The 26,532-nt window shown below is 40.2% G+C and overlaps 1 protein-coding gene across 1 annotated transcript; it reads right to left on the reverse strand.

The window, feature by feature from the left end:
- Nucleotides 1–233: 233 nt before the first annotated feature.
- On the reverse strand, nucleotides 234–26,261 carry Khdrbs1 (KH RNA binding domain containing, signal transduction associated 1). Its single transcript, XM_051188889.1, has 9 exons — nucleotides 25,731–26,261; nucleotides 14,734–14,858; nucleotides 12,398–12,514; nucleotides 10,804–10,950; nucleotides 7,630–7,763; nucleotides 6,241–6,442; nucleotides 5,744–5,811; nucleotides 4,307–4,365; nucleotides 234–1,587 (listed from the first exon to the last, which is right to left on the reverse strand). The coding sequence occupies exons 1-9, from the start codon at nucleotides 26,110–26,112 to the stop codon at nucleotides 1,490–1,492; spliced, it is 1,332 nt and encodes a 443-aa protein (XP_051044846.1). The 5' UTR covers nucleotides 26,113–26,261; the 3' UTR covers nucleotides 234–1,489.
- Between the last annotated feature and the right edge of the window lie 271 nt (nucleotides 26,262–26,532).

Raw genomic sequence — 26,532 nt, forward strand, 5'->3', positions numbered from 1 at the left:
GTTGTATAAAACTGCTTTCAACAACTTCCAGGGGGTGAAAAAGCTTTGATTCTTTTTAAACTAAAACTTAACAACTCATAAACTTTTTTTTTGGTAAACTTAAAATAAAAACCCCACCACCACTTTTAAGGTCTCCAACTTTTAACAAGCCCATTAACTTTAGAGTTAATTTAAGTTTATATGAAAGAGAAAACTATTTTATTGTCCACCCCCAAAAATGACAATTCATCACATTTACTTTGATTAAAAAAGGACTAAACTTTATTGACAAACTGCTGCAGACATTTTGACATAAGTTTAAGCTACCTATTTAGGCAGACTTACACATGTAGCATTTAATCTTCCGAGAACAAAATGGGAGGACGGTACAAATCCATTAGGACTTTAACTTATGTACAAAGTGGATTTTGATTCCTTTCTCATTCAGCTGCAGTGTCCCTTTTTATATCATGCTAGTGTTGAGACATACTTGACTACCTTGGGAACAGCTCAAAATTGACAATGGTCAATTTATTCAACATCATCAGCTTTTGGCCCCAGTGTCCAAGTGAGTTTTTCAGAGTGCAGAATCTCAGATGGACAAAATACTCTGACATTTTAAATACTGAAAATTTGATTATCAGTACTATTTGATTACCAGTACTATTACTGAAAAAGATTGTGGCTAAAAGTACTCCATCAAATCCCATTTAGCTGACCAGCTCCTCTCCCCATCAATCTTATTCAAACCCTCCCTCCCTCCCTCCCACCCCCGCTAAGTATCTCTCAACACTGTATGTCTGGGGCTAGATTTCAAAACCCACATAATGAAAAAGTCAGTTTTACAAACCTAATTTTGTTGTTGTTTTATGTCAATTAACGTTAAAAATTGCATCAACTATTTAATTCATGAGGATCTTTCATATTAAAATTTAACCTTAAGATTCCACCGCCATGTGCTTTTAAAGGAAATGTTTTTAGAGACATCTGAGCTCACTTTTACATGGTGGCACCTACTGCCGTTAACATTGTGATTTTACATCTTAAGCAGCCCTGAATTTTGAAATGTAGCCTAGTTTGGGATTCTGCAACTATGACTTTACGGGGTGCCTCAAATCAAAACTAAGAAAAGTTAACAAGCCTTTACTTCAGAACCTTTAAGCAAGCAATGCCACTTTTGAAACTAACATGTTTGTGTTTTTTTTTTTTACTCAACTTCTTTTATTATAAAAGGTACACTGTTTATATTTAAACAACAAAGAAAAAAGCATCTACACACTTAAAAAATTAATTCGATATCCTAAATCTATTTTAACTCATTTTAAAATACTACATACAGAAGCCAGAATGCAGAGTTAAGAATGGAGGAAGGTGGGGGAAAGAAAGGGAGCACGAAGAAAAACACTTAGACAATTACTTGTCTGTTGTGGGTAAAGCAACAGGAATCCTGGGATACAAGAAATCAGTAACAACTTTGCTCATAACTGATATTTTCCCCTCCTGTTTGTTTTTAATAACGTCCATATGGGTGCTCTCTGTATGATCCCTTCACTGGCCTAGCTGGGGGGGCCTTCAGTGATGGCCTGGTCCCATTCCAGTCATCTTGTCCTGTGGAAAAAACAAAAAGTTTATAAACCATGGGGCCTTTTTTTTTGGTATAACCACAGTAAGTCAACATCAGGTATGCATCACCATAATACTCTTTTTCTTCTAGTATCTTGACACATTACGTGTTCCTCGTTCTCCTCTTTACTTGGCCCTCCTAATCACCATGGATAATCTTTCATCATTTTGAGAAGACAAAAGGAAACAATTCAGAAAATGTTAGCCTTACTATACAGTTCTATTGAGCAGCAACATTCTCCATAAGCAACATGAATGATATTCTGTCCAAAAACCTGGATGAATACAACCGCTTAAGTGAGGAAAGCAGTCATTAAACTCCAATGGTCATTCCAGTTCCCCAAGCCATTCGGCACTCATCCTTAGTTAGGATACCAAAACATCTGCAAGTTTTTCACTTTGCAGGTAGTTCCTTTCAATACAGGAGCAAGTCAGGTTTAATTGGGAAAATGTACTCTGGTTCCACACAAGCAAACAAAGGCCACAATAAATGAGACTCTCCACAACAACATGGTACTCTAGGAGATAAAAGTATAATGAAATACTGCATTATAAAAGTGTTGAGAATTTCTTAGTTTTCGTGCCGACAGCAGCAATGTTTTTGTGATAGAGGAGCCTGAGAAGATCACTCACTTCTACAGATGACCTCATATTTATTGTTCCCACTAATTCCCTCACATTTGCCACACCAAGTCATGCCTACATGTAAATACTAGGTACCATTACCACAGGTCTATCTGTATGAACCAAAAATTACATAGAATTCTACCTATGTTCCTAATAAAAATGTAAGGCCCCTGGGTACCAACAAAAAATTTTGTTTCTAATTCTTTAGAAAGGCAGATACCGGAACACACTGATCATGACAACAGCATACCAAGAACACAAGAATAACAGCATTCCTCTTTATTTTTAGAGACAGGGTCTCATTATGTATCTTATCTTAGGATAGAGTGAAGTCAATATGTAGCTTAACCTGGTTTCAAACTCACAATCCTACTGCCTTAGTCTCCACTGCCTGACAGTCTGAACTGTTCTTTATTTTGAGCCCAGGTCTGATGTAGATCACATTGCTCTCAATTTTTTTACATTGTGAACAATGATCTTTGAGTTTCTGATTGTCCTACCTCTACTTCCTTCCTACTGCTAAAATTACAGGCATGTGCCACCAGGCTAGGCTTCAGCCTCTTTAGTTCAGTCTTTTTTCCCAGGGAAACAGAAATGCAGTATTGCCAAACACTTGAATTGTCTCACTGATGGAGAGAAATACTGAGCTACAATCAGTCCACTTTCTAAACAGTGACACAGGAGTGGAGTGCTGCAATGTTACTATGGCAAAAGTGTAGTACAATTTAGCTAAAACCGGTAAAAACTGTTTTAGGTGAAAGTCAATCTAATTTGCTATGCCATATCATGCCAATAAGTTAATAGTGTCTTAAGGCAGGATCCACTAGATTTCTTTTCCTACTCTCTGTAGAGGATCTTAAGATAAACTGTTAGCAGCTAAGCCCCTTTGCAAGGAATTCCTCAGGGATGCAGAAGATCTCTGTTTATAAAGCCTGCTCTCACTGCATACAAATATCCTCAGAGACCCATTAACACAAAGCGTAATTAACTCTTCAGGACACAACTGAGCAATGTGTTTTCAACCTTTTCAACCAAACCTCAGGGAAGGCAGTTTGGGTTTTGCTACCTTCCGAGCCTGCACTCCTTTATGGTATCAGTAACTGAGTCGAGAACTGGGGATGAAGCTCGGATCATAGAGTACTTGTTGTCTAGCACACAAGAAGTCCTGAGTTCCATCCCTAGACACCACATAAAACCAGACATGGTAGCATATGCTCCAATCCCAGTGCAGGTATCAGAAAATCAAAGTCAAGCATCAGCTGCATAATTCAGAATCTGAGGAATTTGAGATAAAATGACCCCCCCAAATATATATATATATATATATATATATATATATATATATATATTTTTTTTTTTTTTTTTTTTTTTTTTTTTTTTTTTCAAGACAGCGTTTCCCTGTATCTTTGGAGCCTGTCCTGGAACTAACTCCATCTGTAGACCAGGCTTCAAATTCACAGGCATCAACCTGTCTATCCCCCAAGTGCTGGGATTAAAGGCATGTAACACGACTGATGGGCAAAAGTAAAAATTTTTGTAAAGGGGAAGAAATTTGACTTCAGATGTCTCCCAACGAGGAAGGAGCTTGGTGTTACTACTGATGTGACTTAGCTCTGCCCCTGAAGACTCTGATTTGCTAACAGGTACTATTTTTGCCTTCTAATCAGCTGTGATGAACTGCTTTCTTCTACACCAGTATTATTTTCAGAAAGTTCATTTTTTTTTTTTATTATTTTTGAGATGAGGGAGTGGCAGGAGAGTAGAGCTACACATGTAAGTTCTTCTATACATGACCAAGGTATCAGCAGCAAAAGGTGTAAAACCAGCTCTGGGTTAGGCATGTCCTACCTAACAGAAGCCAATAAGCATCCCCTGAGAAATGTATCAATTCAGCTATGCTAGATCTGAGCCCAAGACATACAGCACCATAAAACTTAAGAGCAGAACTATCAACATTACATTTACCAGTGCAGCAGGCCTCTACTGTTCCTTAGGTTAACTGCCTGGCTCCTGAAAATTCAACCAGTATTTTTCTAGACACTCACTTACACATTTTACCCTGCCACAGAAAACATACCATAAGCTTCATAAGAATCTTGAACCTCCCCATGTCCATAGTCATAATATTCTGACTCCCTGGAAAGCCAAAAACAGAACATTAAAAAAAACTTTAGTATATTAGCATTCTTTCAAATATTTTATATATTGGGCACTTTATTATTATGCATGTTCTGTCCCATTCTTAACCACTCCAACAGTTACAAAACATGTATAAACCAAAAAGTCTGGTCAAATACAGCAAGAAAAACAAACAAGTATCATATAATTTAATGTAGAAAACCATAATCTAATCAGATTCTTAAAATATATTGATTATGGGGTTAGGTATTTAGTTCAGCAGTATAGTGCTTGCCTAGCAAGCGCATGGCACTGGGTTTGGGCCTTAGATCCAGGGGGAAAAAAAAAAGAAAAAAACTCATTTGATCCTAGCATTTGGGATGCAGAGGCAGGCAGATCTCTGAGAGTTCAAAGCCAACATGGCCTACAGAGCAAATTCCAGGACAGGCTTCAAAGCTACAGAGAAACCCTGTCAGGGGGCGGGGGTGGCAGCGCTGGGGGGAGATCAGGAATCATGTATGTATTCATTTAGCTCGATTGGAAAGGCTACTTTTGTCATTATAAATCTGTAACATAGATATAGCGCATATATACATATACTCAGAGCTGTGTTTAAAAGAAACAAAACGCCTAGGTTATGTTTCTAGCTTGTTCTTGAGACAGGGTTTTCTCTGTAGCTTTACAGACTATCCTGGAGCTTGCTCTATAGATCAGGCTGGCCTTAGAACTCACAGAGATCTGCCTGCCTCCTCAGTGCTGGGATTAAAGGGGTATGCTACCATTCATTGCCCAGCTCTAGCTTGTTCTTAAAATTAAAGGCATTTCCAATGTAGGTGGGGTGAGTTGATTTGTTTGTCATAAGACAAAGCTTCCTATATAACCCCTTGGTGCTATGCTGAGACAAAAGTTAGGTTGGCATTCTACAAACTGAACTATTTCCTCTCAGACCTGGGCATGGTATTCTCCCCCACCCCTTGGTTATTCTTTAAATAGCTTTAGCTGTTCCGAAACTAGCTCTGTAGACCAGGATGGCCTTGAACTCAGAGATCCAGCTGTCACTACGTCCCAAGGGCTGGGACTAAAGGCATGGATCACTATGGCCCAGCTGAGTATGGTATTTCTTAATAAAAGACTTATTTAAGGATAATTTGTTTTTATGTAGCTATAGCTCAGATGTAAAAGCCTTCATCAATTATCTTCAAATCCTAAATTACTATGTAAAATTCAGCTATCCAAATTTGCAGGGCCACCTATATGCCTTCAAGGCATCAAATATACTTTCAAAATATTAAAGTCAGACTACTCCATAGTTTGGTGTTTGCCCAAATAGTTAGTTCTTCTAACTCCATCCACCATCTATTTAAGATATAGTATATTACTATATTGCCTAACTTACCCTTGGCTCTGGCTGTAATACCCTTCATATCCTTCATAACTCTGTTCTGCATACGTATCATCATATCCCTAGAACAAATAAATTAGGTCAGAACTGCATATAATAGAGAAGAAATTACAACTCATGGGAGGGGAATCATAGGCTTCTGAATGAACAGGCCATGAAGATTCTCAAAAATATTAATACCCACTATAGAAGAATGAAAAAAGATAAAACAAAAATCAAATATGATTTAGTATTATAAACAACAATCTCTTAGTTAAAACTCTGTATGGCAAATCACAACTTCTATTTTAACTTACACAGAGATAGCAATAATGGCTAAAATAGAAGAAAAATCATCTCATAGTTCAGAATCAACTGAATCAAAGAATGCAGATTCCAAATCTTAAAGTAATGATTTCTACCTACACCCAGGGATAAGACTCTTAAAAGACTTAATTTTCCCTGGCAACCTAGGTATGGAGGAAATGATACATTGTTCAAAACATTCTTACATAGTCTTCATATGTCTCTGGTGCAGGTGGTGGAGGTAAAGGTATTCTCTGGATGCCTGCTGTCCGAGCTCTTGGTGTGGGAGCACCCCTCACAGTGGGCGGGGGTGGCACCCCTCGAGTCACAGTGGCACCTCTAGTGATAGAGCCTCTAACTGGGGTTCCACGAACCAAAGCTCCTCGAGGTGGTCCAACACCACGACCTCTAAAAAAAAAAAAAAAAAAAATTACATTAATTAGAGCCTTTAATAACAAAACATTTTCATGCTCAGTGTTGTTCATAAATTCTGGAGCTACAAAGATTTTACATTTCCACCTACTTGCTCACTTATTTGAGACCAGATCTGCCTGAGTTGCTCTGGCTAGCCTAAAACTCATACAAATTCACCTATCAATGCCTCTACTAGAATGTTGGGATTAAAGGTATATTGCCACAACACCCAGCTACTTTAAATTTCTTAAAGGGAAACACTGTCTTGACGCGCTTGGTTAAGTCAGAGCCTGTATCTCTTGCTTGCCCTTTTTTACTTTTCCTTTCCTTTTATTTGACACAGGGTCTTGAATTCACTATGTAGCTGAAGATGACTTAGCACTTATAGCCTTTTCTTACCAATTACTAGAATTACAACTGTGTATCAACATACCCTTTTTGTGAAGTGTTAGGGATCAAACTCAGAAATTTGTACATGCTAGGCAAGCATTCTGCCAATGAGGCATATATCCAACCCTAAAATAGACATTAACGCACCGAATACTACACACATAAGGGGACGACCTAAACTAGAAGATTCTCTGGGCTCAATAGTGGGTCACACCACCTAAGGCAAGTCTAGGCTGTCTGAATATTGCATGAATTTTAAACTCAAAAGGAAAAATCCCAAAGTCATACCAGATAGGTTTGGTGACTTAAGACTTTAGTCACACAACACTTCAGAGACAGAAAACAAGTGATCTCTTTTAAGTTTCAGACTGCTGTGGTTTATATAGCAAGTTGTGGGTCAGTCAAGGCTACATATTAAAACAGACAAACAGGAGGCCAGTGAGATGGCTTAGTCGGTAAACACAGAGCTGGTTAAGCCTGACACCCTGAGTTCAATCTCTAAGAACCGCACGATAGGACTCCTCTAACCTCTAAACCCCACACATGCATCCCCCACCAAAACTCACAACTCAATAAATGCAATAAAAAAATTTTTTTAATGCTAGGACTGTCCAAAATTAGAAGCCCCAAAGTTTTAGTAGGACTGTATACTTATCTGTGGACAAACTGCTAAGATCTAGAATTCTATACTTGATATACCATATAAACCCTGACTCCTAAGCTAGATAGAGGTAAGCAGCCACCAGCAGTCTAATTTATATCTCCTTTTCAACTTTTTTTTTTTTTTTAACCTGGGAACAGGTGGAGGAGGAGGGGCAGCTCCTCGTCCTCTCACTGGTACCCCACGACCACGAGAGGGTTCAGGAACTCCATTCAAGTAGGACAGTTCTAGAAATTGTTCCTGGCAGATATCATCCATCATGTCCTGGGAATTAAAAACAACAAAGAATGCTTAACATCTCCTTCTAAAAATCATGTGGCCCACATGAGCCTTGAAACTTAAAAACAGCCTTGAGGCTGGGAATAGTTGTACATACCTGCGACAGCAATCACTCAGGAGGCAGAGAGAGGGGGATCTCTGTGAGTTCCAGACCAGCCTGGTCTACAAAGTGAGCTCCAGGACAGCTAGAGCTACACAGAGAAACCCTGTTTCAAAACAAAAACAAAGTAATACTGTCACCTCTTTGATGAAAATCTTGACAGTAGACCCTTCCTAACAGAGGAGATTCTTCAGAAAATAGCATCTGCTTAGCTCTCTCTTGACCACTCCTCTTTTTTTGTTTTGTTTTTTGAGACAGGGTTTCTCTGTGGCTCTTGTAGACCATGCTGACCTAAAACTCAAAGATCCGCCTACCTCTGCCTCCCAAGTGCTGGGACTAAAGGCGTGCGCCACCACTACCCAGCCTCTTCTCAAGTCCAGCCAAACAAGCTATAGCCAGGAATATTAGCACTAATACATTATTTTTAAAAAGTTACTTTCCCTAGAATAGAAGCCACTACCATTAATGAAGCTCTATGTATTGGGTGCTATATAAGAAGCTTTGTATGGATTTTTCATTTGTCAAAATGAGGATATAATTAGGAACTCTGACCCTGACGAGACATACTAAAGGGAGAAAGGTATAGCTAGGTAGTAGAACATATACCTGCCTAGTTTACATACAAAGCCCTGAGTAAAATTCCTAATCCTGCCACAAAGGAAAGAAGGGGAAGATCCTCTTTTTGTTGTTGCCAAACCACAGCCCTTTCCTAAAACACCATGTTGTTACATTGAGATTTTTAAGAGCCATCATGTATTCATGGATGTGGAAGCCAGAGATTCACTATTTTCTCAATTGCTTCTCCACCTTGAGACAAGGTCTCACCGAATCTGGAGTTCTTTCACCCCCACAGACCTTCCTGTCTCCCCAGCAATGTGATTAAAGGTATGCACTACCATGCCAAGCTTTCATGTTTGTTGGTACTGGGAGAAATCAACCCAGTCTTATAAGATTGATCAAAAGTATTTCATGAATGGAGTTTATCTCCCCAACCTCAAGAACCATTTTTGTATCTTTAGACCCAAGCACAATTTTATTAATCATCTACTACTACTTAACACTACTTAACATTTGGGGTGAACAAGAAGCCCATGGCTTGGAAAAGTAAAGGTTAACCAAGAAAAGCCAGATGTGGTGGCACATGCCATCAATCCCAGTACTTATTTGGGAGGCAGAGGCAGGCAGATCTGTGAGTTTGAGGCTAGTGTGGCCTACAGAGTTAGTTCCAGGACTGCCAGGGTTATACAGAGAAACCCTGTGCCAGAAACCAACCAAACAAATAAACAAATGGAAAAAGGAAAAAAAAAAAAAAAAAAAAATGACATTGAGCAATGTCTCCTGCAACTCTCTACTTTTCTTGACCTTATACACCATTGCTACTTAAAGATTAGATAGGGTCTCTGCAGACCGAGTTCCAGGACAACCGCCAAAGCAATACAGAGAAACCTGTTTCGGAAGAAGATGAAGACTAAGAAGGAGGAAGGAGGAGGAAGATGGAAGAAGGAGAAGAAAGAAAAAGGAGAAGAAAGAAGGAGAAGGAAGAAGGAGGAGGAGAAAAGACTAGATAGGATGAACTACCAATCAATGTTGGCTTACTACTCAGTATCTCCTACTGTCCCATTTGTCAATTAAGGTAAATTTTAGTCAAGCGGTGGTGGTACAAGCCTTTAATCCCAGCACTTGGGAGGCAGAGGCAGGCAGATCTCTGTGAGTTCAAGACCAGCCTGGTCTATAAGAGCTAGTTCCAGGACAGCCTCCAAAGCCACAGAGATATCCTGTCTCGAAGGGAGTGAGGGGGTGGGGGGTGGACTTCTGTGAGGTCAAGGCCAGCCAGGATATGCTCCAAAGTTACATAGAGAAGCCTCGCCTCCCAAAACAAACAACAAAACAAAAATTTCAGTCTACTATAAAGTATTTAGTAAATATAAATGGGGGGTGGTGGTGCTAGAGACAGAGATCAGTTGGTAAAGTTCTTGCCTAACATACACAAACAAGCCTTGGGTTGGAGCCCTAACAACACACAAAAGTCAGGTGTGGCAGTGCATGCCTTTAATAATAGCAAATGAGGGGTTATGAAGATCAATGAATTCAAGGGTACCCTCAGCTATATAGCAAATATATGTTTCCCAGGCTGGGAAACATAAAAGGTTCAACAAAACAAATAAAAACCAGTGTTTTGTTTAGACTAGAGTCCCATCCTCAAGACACCTTATTATACACTAGAAAATTTTGCAAAATCTGGAGGGCAGGGAATTCCCAAACACTCCAGAACAGTTCAGATAACTTATATTTAACATCTACTATAATCAGGTGACACTATTACACACCATTTTCTAGGTATGGTGGAACAACACATCTTTAATCCCAGCACTTGGGAGACAGAGGCAGGTAGATCTCTGCAAGCTAGAGACCAACCTAGCCTACATAGTAAGTTAGTTCTAGACCAGGCAGAGGGATACATACTGAGCCCCACCTCAAACAATTTAAAAAAGAAAAATTACATACCATCAATGGTAGTGCATGTAACATATACCTCTTCTAAATCAGACTTTGAACACTAGATGCTATAAGCTTCCTGTTGTCAACTCTAGATTCAAGAATATAGCCCATAAATTCTTTAAGTACAGATTGACCTTAAGTTATTTTCCTACTGAACTGAATAAAGACCTTATTAAATCCTTGTTAAACAGATTGTTAATACCTCAGGGACCCAAAAATTCAACAACATATTCCAGTACACATTCATAAAGTCATATTAAACAAGTAGGCTTCTGAGTACAACACTTTGAGAATGAGGTATAAATAGTCAGAAAATTCAGAAAAATGAACAAAAGTACAGACCCTAGTTCAAGAACCTTGGCCTTTTCAATAGCATGATCCTAGCTTCCTCCTTGCTCAAACAATAAATAATATGCATTTCCTTACTGGTACTAGAAATTTCTTGACTTCCTCCATAGCATGAGCCATAAGAGCGTAAGCTTCACATGGGGGTCCAAAGACTTCAATGAAGACGTGCAGATCCATATTTAAATGGGCATATTTGGGGTCTCCACCCTTGCGAAGTTCTTCCTCCTATGGAAAAATGCAAAGAAATACCAAATCATGTACAGACTAAAAGAAAACAACACCTTTACCTCTAGGCCAAAGGGAGAGACAGAAATAACTTAGTATGTAGAAAAACCTGAACTCTTAATAAAGAAAATAAAGCAAGTCCTAGAAACTGGAACTTATATTCCCTGCTAAAACTATACTTGGTTAACTGTTTCTTTAAACATTGGAGCATTCAATGAAGTAAATTTGAATACGTTGAAGCTTAATTTTAGAATATACTCAGATAATAGTTTTTTTGCTCAGTGTTTAGAACTCTGTATCACCATCAGTCCTGCATAAGTGTTTTTACTGTCTAGGAGTTCAATGAAGGAACAAAGTCTGGACAGAGAAGAAAATCTCTTACAAATCTCATCAACTAAAATAACATACTCATTCTGTGTATCTAGTGAGAGATTTAAAGGGCAAAGAAAAAAATTACCTAAAAGTTAGGCCCTCGGGCTAGAGAGATGGCTCATTGTTTAAGAAAGAGCACTGACTGTTCTTCCAGAAGATTCAGGTCATAATGCATTACCCATATGGCAGCTCACAACTGTCTGTAATTCCAAGACCTGACACCCTCACACGAAACATAGGCAGGTAAACATCAATACACATTACATACATACATACATACATACATACATACATACATACATACATACAAACAAACAAAGTTAGGCCCTCAAAAAATGAATTCCTAGATTTTAGCAGGTAAATCTTATCTAAAAAGCTGACCCTAGAAGGGGAGACCATTATGTATGGTAGGAAGTTTCTTGTCAACTAACAGTTCACTATATAAGGAGCTGTGGATGAGAAAGGAAAAAAGAAATCTTAGGTAGGTTCTCTCAGGCGTTATCTCAGGATAACTCATGTTTACTTTTATAATATCCTAGTTGGCTAGAAATCACAAATGATCTGACCCCAAACACACCAGCAATTTGCACCACTGGTCTCATTATTCCCAGTCCTTGGAAAATGGGGTAGGCTGTTCATATTTTTTTGTCTTCAATCTTGTTAGCTTTAGTGTATCCAACTCTCCTTTCAAGCTTTAAGTTACCAAATGTAACAATGCTACTTAATTGTATCACAATGCAGCCAAGAAGGCTAGAGATAGCTTACAGGTTAAGAGTACATGCAGACTTATATGCAATGAAAACTTATAGCAGTCGTATTTTATGTGCTGGAGGGCACATGATTAAAGATTGTGGTGCATGTCTTTAATCCCAGCACAAGGGAGGCAGAGGCAGGCGGACCTTTGAGACCAACCTGGTCTACACAGCAAGTTGCAGACCAACCAAAGCTATATACAGTTTCAATCTCTCCCAAATCCTTAACAAACTCCAAAATGTTTGCTTGCATAAAGCATCCACATCAGATACCATGCATCTAGAAGGTACTAGGTTTTATTTGCTCACTACTATGAACTTACCTTGGCTTTGTCTCTCATTGACCCCTTCCCCAAGACAGAGATCTTTGCACCAGTCTCTTCCTGAAGTCTTTTGATTGTATTTCCTTGTGGTCCAAGAATCTTCCCCACAAAATTGAACTGAGAAAATTAAATAACAGAATCCTAAACACACATACCTCTACAAAAATTTAAACATACAACATGACATTTGATCTTCAGCAAACCTATAGTGAGAACCTTTATATAAGTGTGTATACACACACACACACACACACACACACACACACACACACCATATATCAGGGTGTTGGTAGCTCACACCTTTAATTCCATCACTCGGGAGGCAGAGGCAGGCAGATCTTTGTGAGTTGAGACCAGTTCCAGTGACTAGCTTTAAGTTATGTTCCCAGATGTCCAGTTCCTAGACCAGAATTTGGATTTCCTGATAAAGTTCAGCACTTTCTGCAACTCTAATACTATAACATAAACATGCATAAACTTTTATTTATTTTCAAGACAGGGTTTCTGTGTGTAGCCCTGGATGTCCTGGAATTCGATTTGTTGATTGGCCTGGCTCTGCCTCCCGAGTGCTGGAACTAAAGGTGGGCACCACCACCCAGCATCATGAATAAACTTTTATTAGTGATCAGACTCAAGACATTGCATATAAGCAACCAGGTACCCTACATTGGGAGACAGAACAGAAAAAATACTATACCTTTTGGTAAGCTGAATAATTAACTACTTTCCTTTAAAAATGAAGAGGAAGACTGGGAGGTGGTGGTGCGTGCCTTTAATCTCAGCACTTTCAAGGCAGAAGCAGGCGTATCTGAGTTCGAGGAAAACCTAGTCTACAGAGTAAGTTCCAGGACAGTCTGTACTACACAATGGAACCCTGCCTCAAAAAAAAATAATAAAAATTAAAAAATAATAAAAAATAAAAAAGGGGGGAGGGAGACAAAGCATTTCTTTTAATAATTTCTATTTATTAATTTATATATAAGAGAAAGAGGCAAATGTGAGCAGCAGTACAGGAGAGCACTAGTCAGCCCCACTTCACATTGGTCTTTATTGAACCATCTTGTGAGCCCAGAACATCACTTGTTTTTGTTTGTTTTGTTTTTTGAGACGGTTTCCCTTAGCCCTAACTGTCCTGGAACTGGCTCTGTAGACCTGGCTAGCCTCAACTCAAAGTGCTGGGATTAGTTATATTTGATTTAAAGTCTAAATCAGAGCAGAGAAATGGCTCATGGTTAACATTACTTGTTGTTCTTGCAGAAGATTTGGATTCTGTTCCCAGCATCTGTATAGTGAGTCACAATTAGCTGTAGCCCCAGTTCCAGGGGAATCTGATACCCTCTTTTGGTTTCTTTAAACAGAAGGCACACGCATGGCACACATATTATATATATGCAGGCACTTAAACATAAGCATAAGATAAATTCTAGGTCAACTGTTGTGGAATGTTTAAGATGTGTTACATAGCTGGGCGTTGATAGCACATGCCTTTAATCCCAGCACTCGGAAGGCAGAGGCAGGCAGATCCCTGTGAGTTCAAGACAAACCTGGTCTACAAGAGCTAGTTCCAGGACACAAGCAAACAAACAAACAAAAGATATGTTACATTTAATAACGGTGTGGAATATCTATGGAATATCTGTTTAATGAATCAAAAATGTGTTGCATTCTTTTGTTTAATTTCATAAAGTTGTGTTTACTTTGCCTGCTTAAAACACCTGATTGGACTAATAAAGAGCTGAATGGCCAATAGCTAGACAGGAGAAAGAATAGGTGGGCCCACAGAGACAACAGAAAGGAGTAGAAAGCTAGGAAGTGAGGGAGGAGTGAGAAAAGGAGAGGAGGGTGCCAAAGGCCAGTCACCCAGCCAGCCACAGAGTAAGAAGGAAAGAAATATATATAGAATAAAGAAAGCTAAAAAGCCCAGAGGTAAAATGTGTTACAGACAAACAGGATAATTTACGTTAGAAAAGCTGGCTAGAAACAGGCCAAACCAAGGCTTAAGAGCCTCCTTGTATTTGTTTAGGAGTTGGTGCCTGGTCCCCAAAAAGTAAAAATCCAACTACGGTAAATCTTTTGGCAAAGGGCAGTGCTTTAAGGATCTAGAATGTTACTTTGGGCCTAGAGCCTGAACAAACATGAAAAAGAAATTACTTTTGATTACTAAAAGTAATTGTTTCCTTCTTGACTAAAATTATGCAACTGGTTATGGACTTTGATATTTTAACTTCCAGAAACAGGTACTTCAAGCACAGAGGAGCTTTACAGGTCTTCATCACAGCTAACAACACACCAACCTACAATGTTAACTCATAGAAGTGAGCCACTTTTACACTCACCTTTGGATACTGCTTGACGGGTATCAGTACCCGTTCTTTCAGTTTCATGTTCTTATGAGAAAACAAATCCAAGTAATTCTCCTCGTCATCTTTTTTTGACTCTCCCTTCTGAATCTTCTCAATTTCTGAATAAGAAAAGCAGAATTTAATTTTTGTACTTGTAAATAAAGGTACTTGGCAAGACTGCTTAAAGCAGTATTGAGGAGTACCACGTGAAAAAAGCAAACAGTTCAGAAGTGTGCTAATTTTAGATAGAGCTTTAAGAAGTTGACTGTGAAACCCAAATCCTGCTTTCCACCTTTATCCAGTGTCTGTGCCATCCATTCACATATTTCTTGACAAGAGTACATGTATGCCAAGCAGATGGAGGACAACACCTTTGATCCCAGTACTCAGGAAGCCAGTGAGTTTGAGGCCAGCCTGGTCTACGGAGTGAGTTCCAGGATAGCAAGGGCTAGACAGAGAAACCCTGTCTCAAAAAACTAAAGAACACAAAACAAACAAACAAACAAAATAATGCATGCATTAGCCAGGTATCTGAGTTTAGGAAGTAGAAGCAAGTAGATCTCTGAGTTCAAGGCCAGCATGATCTATAAAGTAAGTTCCAGGACAGCCAGAGCTACACAAAGAAACCCTGTTTTGAAGGAAAACATAAAACAAAAGAGTATATATGCATTTATCTAAATTGACACAGTGAGATGAGGAAAAAGAGAAAAAAAAAAATTACAGAGTTAACTGGAGAGATGCCTCAGCTAAAGGGTACACATTGCTCTTCCAGAAATCTTGAGTTTAGCAACCATGGCAGTGTCTCTCAACTGCCTCTAATGTTCCAAAGATCCAAAGCAACCTTTTGAACTACATTAGCACTGGCACTCACAAATAAAAATTAAAACTAAAAAAACATGTAGCTACGTAGATAGATAGATACATACATAGGGCACGGTGGCTGTTCCCAGCTAATTGACCACAACAAATTAGATGTCTGCCTTCCTTCTCCACCCCAAAGTTTCACTTGACCAGCTAAAAAAAAAAAAAAAAAACTTCCCAATAAAGAAATAGAAACTAGTATTTAAATATAATAACAGACAACTCCATTACCATTCCACTGATGGTTTTGTTTTCCAGTCCTTAAGAATTTGAAAGACCCTGCTCTTGCTCTATCACATAATAGTTGTCAACTTAGACAAGTTATTTAACTGCCCTGTATATCTGCTTTCTCATTTATAAAATACAGGCAAAAAAAAAAAAAAATCAACCTATAAGGACAGAGCCTTATAGGTTGTGCCTGCCTGTGGTCCCCACACTCAGGAGCCAAACAGGAGAATCACTTCAAAGTTTAAGGACGGCCAAGGTAAACGAGACCTTTCCTAAAATTTATAGCCAACTAAAAAAGACAAAATAACATGTATTCAAGATCAAAGTTTATTCCTTAGTATGTGGATAATACCGTTATTTTCTAACCCAGCTCAATATCCAAAACAAGAAAATACAAAAAAAGTAATTTAAAAACAACAGAAAGGCTGGAGTGATGGCTCACTTGCTGCTCCTTAGAGGGCAACAGGTCCATTTCCAAGAACCCGTATGGCAGTTCACAACCAACAGTAACTCCAGCTCGAGGAGATCCAATGCCCCCTTCTGGCCTCCTGGGCTAAATACACACATGTAGGAAAAATACTCATATACATAAATTTAAAAGAAAAACTCAATGGAAGACTGAAACAAAAATGTTGTGCATAGTATATACCACAAGAAGTCTAAAGATAAACACACCCTAAAACCATTATAAACACCAAAGCCACAGACATAATCAGAACAAAGATACTTTGAATTTGCAGATTCATCAAGATGGGAACTCTTGGTTCTACTGCTTGCATCTCCCCTAAGTACAGGGTTCCTGTCATTCTTAACTACTATTGAGATGTAGTTAGGCCCTTCAGTTGTAACTTGTGCCACTTTGTAGAAACCTTATTTAACCAGCACAAGAAAACTCAAAAGCTGGAATGATGGTAAGCAAGTTTGTCTATGTGTAACGTAACATACCCTATAAATTTAGGGCCTCCCTATGACACAGAATTGTTTTGATATATTCTGAACTATTACTCGATCTTAGAATCCTTTTCCTATTTTTTCCACAATTTTTAAATACAAAGAAAGCATTTTAGAGAATTCACAGAATAATGATCCATAAAACTTGAAGTAGGGCTGGGGAGAAGTCTTAAGTCATCTGTGCTTGCTGCACAAAGATGATAATATGAATATGAATTTAATCACACACACTCACACACACATCTGGTTGAGGGGACATGTTCCTGTAATCCTAGCTCTGAGGATGTGGGAACAGGAGAATCCCTGGGCTTGCTGGCCACCAGCCTAAAACAGTGAGCTCCAGGTTCAGTGAGACTATCTTAAGAAATAAGTAGCAAGTAAAATAAAACTAATAAGATAAAGAAGCACTGAGGAAGACACCAGACATTGACCTGGTTCCACACATCTATGCAAAGGAGTCAGAATAGCCTGCGAAACAAGAGTAGTAACCTAGGCCTTGAACAAAGGTCAGCTTCCATATTTAGAAGAAGAACTGAACGTTTATTCAATACCATGACAATTATTTCCCCTCTGTAATAGAGTTGTGGTTATATATTCCCATTTCACAACTAAGGTATCGAAAACTGTAAATTAGTTACTTTTATGTCATAGAGCTGCTAAATTATCAGCAGACAAACCTAAGCGTGGGTCTGGAGATACAGCTCAGTAGTTACGAGCATTCACTGCTCTAAGTACCCACAAAAGGCAGCTTATAACTATCTGGTTCCAGAGGACTCAGAGGCTCTCTTTTGGCCTCCATGGTGCACATACATACACAAAATAAAATAAATTGTAAAAAAAACAAAACAAAGCAAAACAAAAACAACAGGCATTTCCTAAACTCAAATCTTACATCCTTCTTGTGTTCTCTTAGTGGAGGACAAGAGAGGATACTTAAAGCAATGAAGAGCTAATTTTATAGAAATTTTACAAACTACAATTTATACCTGGTGTGCTAGCACACATCCATAATCCCAGCACTTGGGAGACAGAGGTAGGCGGTCTATATAGAGTTCCAGGTTAGCTATACATACAGTGAGACCCTATTTTTGGCCCCCCACAAAGGAAATAATTTGAAAAGGAAGCTTCTTATGGCTTACTCTAAACCAAATATGCTTGTGATCCCAGCACTCAAGAAGACTTCTGTGAATTCTAAGCCAGCCAGAGCTACCATCAAGAACTTGTCTAAAAAAGAAAAGAAGAACAGTAGCTAAAAGGATATCTTACCCTCAGGCAAAAGCACTTTCTAGACAACATTTCTAAAACCGACTCCCTCAAATGTGTTTGCCTGGGCCTCTGGAGACCTTGAACGTCCCAAGAGCCAAAGGGAAAAAAAAAAAAAAAGCTAAGGGCTAAATAACACAAAGATGTGGCCCATCTGTTTATTGGCCTGGCAATCGATTACTCATCATAACCAACACTATCCCCATTTAATCAAAGAAACCTGAATGTAGAATTGTTACGAAATTTGTCATCAAATTAGTGACAGGAACACTTGCACCAAGTCACTTGTTTTTGCCATTGTAGATTACAAATTTTTCCTCCCTTTTGTCCCCCTGTAAGCTTCCAAAATTTAGGATTCTGTATTGGATCTTGGAATGAAGAACAGGGTTTTGTTTGTTTAAAGGGATTTCATCTAAGCAAAACATTCTTCCTGCCTCAACCTCCAAGGGGCAAGGATTATAGATGTGTACTATCATGCATATCCAGCTAGAACATACATTTTGAGGGATAGACAAAACAGTGTTGAATCCTGGCTCTGCTTCATCTATAAAGTTTGACCTTACTTTTTAAAAGGCCAAATATATGCTATGTCAACCCATACCTATAACCCACACACTTGGGAAGTAGAAGGCAAGCCTGGGTTATGAGACCCTGCCTCAAACTACAACACACACACACAAACACACACACACACACACACACACACACGGTAAAAAAAAAAAAAAAAAAAAAAAAGGAAAAAAAAAAAAGCACACAAAAAGTCTGGGGAAAAAAATATATACAGATTGGATTTAGTGGTTCAGGCCTGCCTTATCAGCTACTCAGAAAAGGCCAGAGCAGAAAGATTCAAGGTCAAACCTAGAAAACTTAAGTGAAATTTGGTCTCAAAATAAAAAGTAAAAAGAGCAGTGGTGGCACACGCCTTTTGCAGATCTCTGAGTTTGAGGCCAGCCTAGTCTATGGCGCCAGTTCCAGGCCAGCCAGGACTACACAGAAAAAACCTATCTTGAAGAAATAAAAAGTATTAGAGTTCAATGGCACAACACTTGTTTATCATACTGCATACAAAGGCACTGGGTTCAATCCTCAGTACCACCAAAACAAATTTCATAAACTGCATTGAGTAAAAACAGACTACCATGTACATTATATTAATTTCTTAACATCTGATAAGAGCTGCATATATAGAACAAGGTAACAGTCAAGATTCTTCTTTTTCACTAAGGTGTCTCCACTGGCTTAGCAAATCTGCTCCAAAGAATGACATTCTGTCATCCTCTAGACTCCAGGAGCACAGCACCCTTCTGTTAACAACTTCTGGAATTCTACAATCATAAAACTAAGTACCTGCAATTCTTAGTACAATGCTGGGCTGACACACATATGTAAACAGTAAAAGAAACCTCCCAACCCCCTCATTCATGTATTATTTCCAGCCTTTAAAACTTTTTCTGTCAATAACACCTTTTGGAAACATAAACCCGAGACTAAAATTTTTATTTACCAAATTGTTTCAAACAAGAGCACCTAGCATATTAGGTTCCTAATCTTTTCTTTGGTGACAGGGTGAGGGGGTTATGGGCCCCTTCAAGAATTTAAAGAGATGAAAACTAGCTCCCCTGTCCCACAAATATACAAAGTCACAATATATTACATACAGTATTGGCTAAGAATGGAGAAAGTGGCCTGGCAGCGATGGTGAAGTGGTGACCCATGCCGTAAATCCCAGCACTTGGGACGCAGAGGCAGGTAGATCTCCAAATTCAAGATCAGCCTGGTCTACAGAGAGTTCCAGGACAGCTGGAGCTACACAGAGAAACCTTGCCTAGAAACCCATCCCCCATCAACCCCAAAACCAGGAATGGAGAAAATGTGGGTACTGCTCCCCCCAAAGCCTGAGTTTGGAATCCTTTATAGGAGGCTCAATTCTTGTAGGTAAAATTCAATTATAGCATATTTATCATGGCTTCCCAAATTCTTTCCTTAGGAAATGACTTTAAAGGGTAGGAATTTTCCTCTTTTCTTTTTTTTCTTTTTGGCTTTTCAACACAAGGTTTCTCTGTGTATCCCTGGTTGTCCTGAAACTCACTCTGTAGACCAGGCTGACCTCAAACTGAGAGTTCCACCTGCTTCTGCCTCCCAAGTACCAGGATTAAAGGTATGTACCACCATTGCCTATAAGGGACTTTTTGTTTTAAATTAAGGGTTTTTTTTTTTTTTGGGGGGGGGGGTTCAAGACAGTGTAGCTTTGAAGCCTATCCTGGCACTCTCTCTGTAGATCAGGCTGGCCTCAAACTCACAGAGATCTGCCTGCTTCTGCTGGGATTAAAGGTGTGCACTACCACTGCCTGGCTAAATTAAAAGTTTCTTAAAGAACAACAACAAAACAAAACAAAAAAAAAAAACTCTTTATATGCAACCTTTATCAATAATATTTCATTTTACTTTTATGATGTTTTGCCTGAATGCATAGCCTCTACATGCCTGGTATTCAGAGATCGGAAGATAGAATCAATCAGATCCTCTAGAACTAGTTACAGGCTAAAATGTGGATGCTGCAAACTAAACCAAGGTCATATATAAAATCAGGACATGCTTTTAAATGTTGAGCCATCTTTCGAAGCTACCTTATTTATAGGCTTCATCATCACTTTCTTCCCTAAACATCAGTAACCACCAATCTGTTTGCCATCCTTAATGTTTCCTCAAGAGACTGAGAGCATTAAATTCACAAGTTCAAGGCCAGCCCAAGCTAAATAGCAAGATCTTGTCTCAAAGAAAAGCAGGGTATGGTTGCACACATGGCTTTAATCCCAGCCCTCAGAAGCAGAGGTAAAGAGATCTCTGTAAATATGAGACCAGACTGGTTTAGTTAGCTCTAGGCTAGCCAGGCTCCACTGTGAGACCCAATCACAAAGAAAATGCAAAGACCTTACACATGCTAGGCAAGCATTTTACCTCTAAGCTATACACAGATTTTTTTTCTTCTACATTTTCATTTTGAGACAAGGTCTCACTAAATTCCCAGCAGAGCAATGAACTATGTACCTCTCTAGCTTGCCTTGAATTTGAGATTGATCCAGAGGCCTTTGCCTCTGGAGCAGCTGGGATTACAGGCCTGTACCAACAGGTCCAGTTCTGTTGCTGAGCCTTAAGGAATTTGAGTGTTCTGCTTACAAATATCAAACTGTTATCCAGAGTTGTGCCAATTACCTGCAGTGTGTGCAAACTCCTTCTAATTCGAGGTCTCAGCCCATTGCTTGTTCTTAAACCTTCAATGTCTTCTTGTCTCTAAAGACTTTTAACTAAAACTTCATTTACTCTTTTAGCCACTTTATATTTATAATCTAATCAAGGCCCCCCCCCCAAAAAAAATTTTCTCTCCTCACAACTCCCCAAAATCCCTTGCTGTGCTGAACTTCAAACATAGGACCTTGCACACACCAACCAAGCATTCTACCACAGAACTATATTCCAGGTCTTCAAGATAGAAAATGAAATCTAATTGGAATCAGTTTGTAAAATGCAAAACAAGTTAATAAAAAATAGTCTTCTCTATACTTTAATCTTCTCCCTTCTCTCCAAGGACATGGCACATGAGTCTTCTGATTCAAATAAAGATCTTCTGATGACTCTTACTCCACTATTTGAGTCATTTATAATAACTACTTTCCTAACTATAAAGAACACTAACAGACTAAAATTTTTATGTAATTTTCCCTGACTCAAAAGTATGTCTAGACAGACAGTGGTGGTACAGGCCTTTTAATTCCTGCACTGAGGAGGCAGAGGCAGGTGGATCTCAGAAGCCAGCCTGGTCTACAGAGTTAGTTCCAGAACAGTCAAGGATACAAAGAGAAACCCTGTCTTGAAAGACAAAAGAAAAAAAAAAAGTCTAGCATGGATAGGTGACTGAAATCTTTGCATATCTGGATTGTATCTATCATCACAATTGAACATCAATTTGGGCCTACAGCAGCAGCAGTAAGTCTTGTCTATGTTCTACATGCCTCAGAATTGTCGGTATTTTCCCATCAAGGTAATTATAGCAGAGTGTGAGGCCACTATGGACAGCTCCCTTCCCAACACACAGGGGAAAGTGGTGAAAAAAGGAGAAGGAAAGATCATTGCAAATGGGGATGCTCAACAAATACATAATTATAGCTGGGCTCAGTGGCTAATCCCACTCAGGAGGCAGAGACAGGTAGGTGGTAGTCTTGTGAGTTTTGAGGCCAGCTTGGTCTACAGAGTGAGTTCCAGAAGAGCCGGCACTATGTAGAAAGACCCTGCACCCATATATTACATAGTATACATATATATTATTATACTCTGTAATGCACCAGAAGCTAGTAAGTGCAAAATAAACTAGGCAATGGTCAGGGAGGGCTATGTGGTGGTAACAGGAATAGTGTTCTGGGTCTCAATGCACTTTATAGGGAAAGGACAGAGATGCCTAAAATGGCTGTCTGAAGTGTTGGGCTCTGCTCTCTAGTGTTCTTTATCCCAGTTTTTTCATCCTCACTTCCCTTCTAGCACTCTATACTTTCCCATATCTTTCTTATTTCATCCAATTAAAGCTTATTTTAAAGTTCAATTTGTAGTAGGTAGTATATAATGAAGGAGTCAGAAAAAAAACTTTCAGGTGTTGGAGGAAAGAGTCAACTGAGTGAATCAAAATGTAGACTGATTGTAAATCCTGTTTTTGTGCTACTTTGGGTAAGCCAACTATTATCTTTAATGGTGGTAAGATTGTCATCTCAGCCACAGTGGCACATGACTGCAGTCCCAGCACTAAGAGACAGGTAGATCTGAGTTTGAGGCCAGCCTGGTCTTCAGATCAAGTTCCAGGACAGCCAGGACTTGACAGAGAAATCCTGCCTAGACAAAAAGATTATTTTCCATAGTCCTTATGAAAGTTAAATATAGGATAGAAAAACGGCTCAATAGTTAAGAGCACTAACTGCTCTTCCAGAGGACAATTCCCTGCCCCTAAATCAAGCAGTTCACAAATGCCTGTAACTCTAGCTTCAAAGAATCTGATGCTGTTTTCTGGTTTCCATGAAGCACTTATATTCATGTGGAATAAACACACAACTAAATAACTAGCACAGTAAATATTAGCTGTTTTCTGCTTATATGTGATCTGTTAGAGCTTAAATACAGTTTAAATTTTTCCTTTTTCTGGATTATTCAAAAATGTCTTAAACCTTATGTTGTAAAACAGACCTATAATCTTTTTTTTTTTTTTCGAGACAGGGTTTATCTGTGTAGCTTTGTAGACCAGGCTAGCCTCAAACTCACAAAGATCTGCCTGCCTCTGCCTCCCAAGTGTTGGGACTAAAGGGTGAACCACCACCAACAAGATTGTAACTGCAAAGTTAAAAGTAACATTTAAAAATCATTTTTTTTTAAAGAGCTTGATCACCAGCACTTGAGGTCAAAAAGGCCAAACTATACCTTGTATATGCAGGGATTTATAACCACAAGAAAACTGTGCTGAAATTTCATCTAGTGAGTGTAGGTCACAACAAACTGGCTGATTTTATGTAACTTAGTCCTCGAACACAGCACTTCAGATGAAAACTGTTGAATATGAATAGGTTTCTCAAGGTCAGCTAACTAGTTAAGGATCATTTTCCAAAGTTAACTTCTTAAAACCACTTAATTCTCCATCAATGAACCTGTCAAGTTATAAAGATTTGAGGAACTAAAATTAAGAATATCAAGTCAACCTTAATCATAATAACTTTATTCAGTGCGCAGATACTTGTTTTCATCCAAACACTGTTGTTTATTTGCAAGCCAGTATGGAAAAAAAAATATAAAAGATGGCCTGAATGTATAGCTCAGTTGGTACAGTGTCTATCATGCATAAAGAGCTGAGTCTAATCCTAGGCACTGCACACCTCCTAAACTCTGGATGTAGAGGCAGAAGGAACATAAGTTCACAATTATCCTTGATTACATAGTGAGTGACAACCAACCTCAAGCTACTTGAGGCCTGCCTCAAATTCAAAAAAAAGTAAACATATAAAAATTATTACCAGTAAATAACTTGTCATAAAATAATGAACAGAACCTAGGCAGGCAGTGGTGGTGCACACCTTCTTTAATCCTAGCACTTGGGAGGCAGAGGCAAGCCAATCGATCTCTTGTGAATGTGAGGCCAGCTTGGTCTGAAGCTGTTCCAGGACAGCCAGGAAAACAGAGAAACCTTGTCTCGGAAAAACCAATAAAAAAGAAACAAACAAACAAACAAAGAACCCCCGAGGTTGTTGCAGAGTAGAGGGCACTAAGTTGAAATGCAACCAACTGATCTAAACGTTTGTATTTACTGACCCAGGTTTTGTTTTACTGCACTTATAAGACCCTTAATTGCTGTTTTCATACCTGTCTGTAAAGAAAATCACGTCCTTAAATCTACTTTTTGCATTACAGAAACAGTAAAGTCCCTTTTCACCAATCCTGGTTAAGAGAACAAATGGAGGAAAATTGTATTTTTCCATTATTTCATTTCAGATTTGTATTTGAGTGCCTGTAGTTCAAAAGAGAATATCTGACAGACCGCTCCCCCCCCTGCTAACTTTACAAGTGTTTGTGAGCCACATGATGTGGGTGCTGGGAACCGAACCCCTGTGAAAGATCAGAAAGTGCTCTTAACCGCTGATCCATCTCTCCATCAGATAATGGTATTTTCACAATAAACTATCCACGGTATCTTCTGCCCAGCGTCCAACCACTCATTTGGTGAGATGGACTTAGGTTTTTATATGCTTAATAGATTTAGATGTCGTAAGAAATACTTATTAGAAACCATGCCTTAACTACAAATGAGGGTCAAGCAGACGGTCTGAATAAGAAGTCATTGAAGTCAAGAGAGCTCGCTAGTCTGCAAGCAGAGAACAAAGGCTACCTTTCCTAAACTATCTCTACTCAAGCCAAAACTAAAACAAGACCTAATTCTCGTTCACCTCACACTAAAGAACCTGCGGTCTCTTATCTCCCTCTATTTCTTCCCAGAGTTTCCTTGGTTACTTTCTATTTTTGCATGATTGCCAAGACACATTTTAAAATAAAGGAGAAAAACCGTCCTGGTCTGCAGCAATTCTTATTCGACAGGCCGAAGTGGAAAACTAGCCTCGAGAAAATCTCAAACTCGACTCTCTCGTCGCTCCAACCTCTGAGTAACTTAAATCCGAGTTCCCGCTAAATCCCGCACAGCTCGGTAGACTGTGTCGGCGCCGGACTGGCATCCCGGTCCTCCCTCCCAGTTCCGACCGTCTTCCCTCCTACACCCCGGGTCAAGGCGCTCTCAAAAGGCTTTCCCCCCTCTTTAGGAAAGCGGGGAGAGAAGGTTCATTTCTGGAAAGATCTGGTCCTTGGCGCGCGGGGCAACTACTAGAGGAGGAGGCAGGGTCGGGAAAGGGGGCGGGAGCACAGTACTATCTATCCATCAAGCTCTCGGCGCACGGAGATCGCGAGTCCACCACCGGACTCATCCCAAGGCTCAGAAATCTTTCCTTACACCCCAAGCAGGGGTGGGACTTGTGGGTCCAGGATCTCGAAGGCCAGGTCGAGAAGGGAACTCTCGATGATCGGGCTCCGAGGGGGCGGGAGCAAGAGGAACAAAGCGGCGGCCACCCACCGCCAGTACCGGGAAACCCGGGGGTTCGCCAAGACCCGCTTACCTACGGACAACAGCTGCATGGCGTGAGTGAAAGACGGGTCGAGTGAGTCCTTCTCAGCCATGAGTTCGGGCAGGTACTTATTCTCCGGCTCCATCTTGGCCGCGGCTGTGGCTGACGGGGGTAGCAGCGGGGTCGGCGCCGACCCCACCACAGTCGCGTCGGGACCCGTGGCCGAGGGAGGCAGCAGTGGCGGCGGCTGCGTGGCGGGCGAGGCCCGAACGCCCCCTCTGGGACCACCTCCGCCTCCCCGGGACCGGTGAGGCAGCGGTGACGGCCGAGTCGGGGTCTGACGCACCGAGGGGTGGACACCTGAGGGGTCCATGGAGCCGCTGCGGCCCGAGGACCGAGTCAGGCGCGCGGCAGGGTCGTCCCGGCGCTGCATCGGGGAGGATGTGTGGAGAGCGAGCGAGGAAGCGACGCGGCGGCAGCTGAGGCCCGAGCGGCGGTTGGCGGGGGTGGAAGAGCGGGAGCGACAGCGACCGAAGCCGACCCGAGCGACCCAGCGAGAGAGCACCGGAAATGAGGCGGCACGCGTGCGCAGACCTCTACCGGCACCGCCCTTGAGTTTCTCCGCGGAGAACAAAGTCCCCAGTCTGGCCACGGCGCCTGCGCCAACTAAAGACGTAGCCTCCCCACTCGAGCTTCGAGTTTATTGCGCCTGCGCGGGCGCCAGCCGCCTTCGTTCGTTTCTTTTTTTTTCTTTTCCACGTGACTCGGTGCTAGCGGTACACGTGTCCCCCCCCCACACACACACACTCACACACTCAGGCGGAGGGGGCGGGGGCTTTGGAATGTCTTTGTC

Source organism: Phodopus roborovskii, unplaced genomic scaffold (genome assembly GCF_943737965.1).
Source record: "Phodopus roborovskii unplaced genomic scaffold, PHOROB, whole genome shotgun sequence".
NCBI classification, from domain to species: Eukaryota; Metazoa; Chordata; class Mammalia; order Rodentia; family Cricetidae; genus Phodopus; species Phodopus roborovskii.

Coding starts and splice junctions, on each gene's coding strand:
- Khdrbs1 (XM_051188889.1), bottom strand. CDS start 26,112: ATGCAGCGCCGGGACGACCCTGCCGCGCGCCTGACTCGGTCCTCGGGC. Junction 10,951..12,397: donor CAATGAGAGACAAAGCCAAG/GTAAGTTCATAG, acceptor ATTTTTCCATAG/GAGGAAGAACTTCGCAAGGG. Junction 4,366..5,743: donor TATTACAGCCAGAGCCAAGG/GTAAGTTAGGCA, acceptor TTGGCTTTCCAG/GGAGTCAGAATATTATGACT.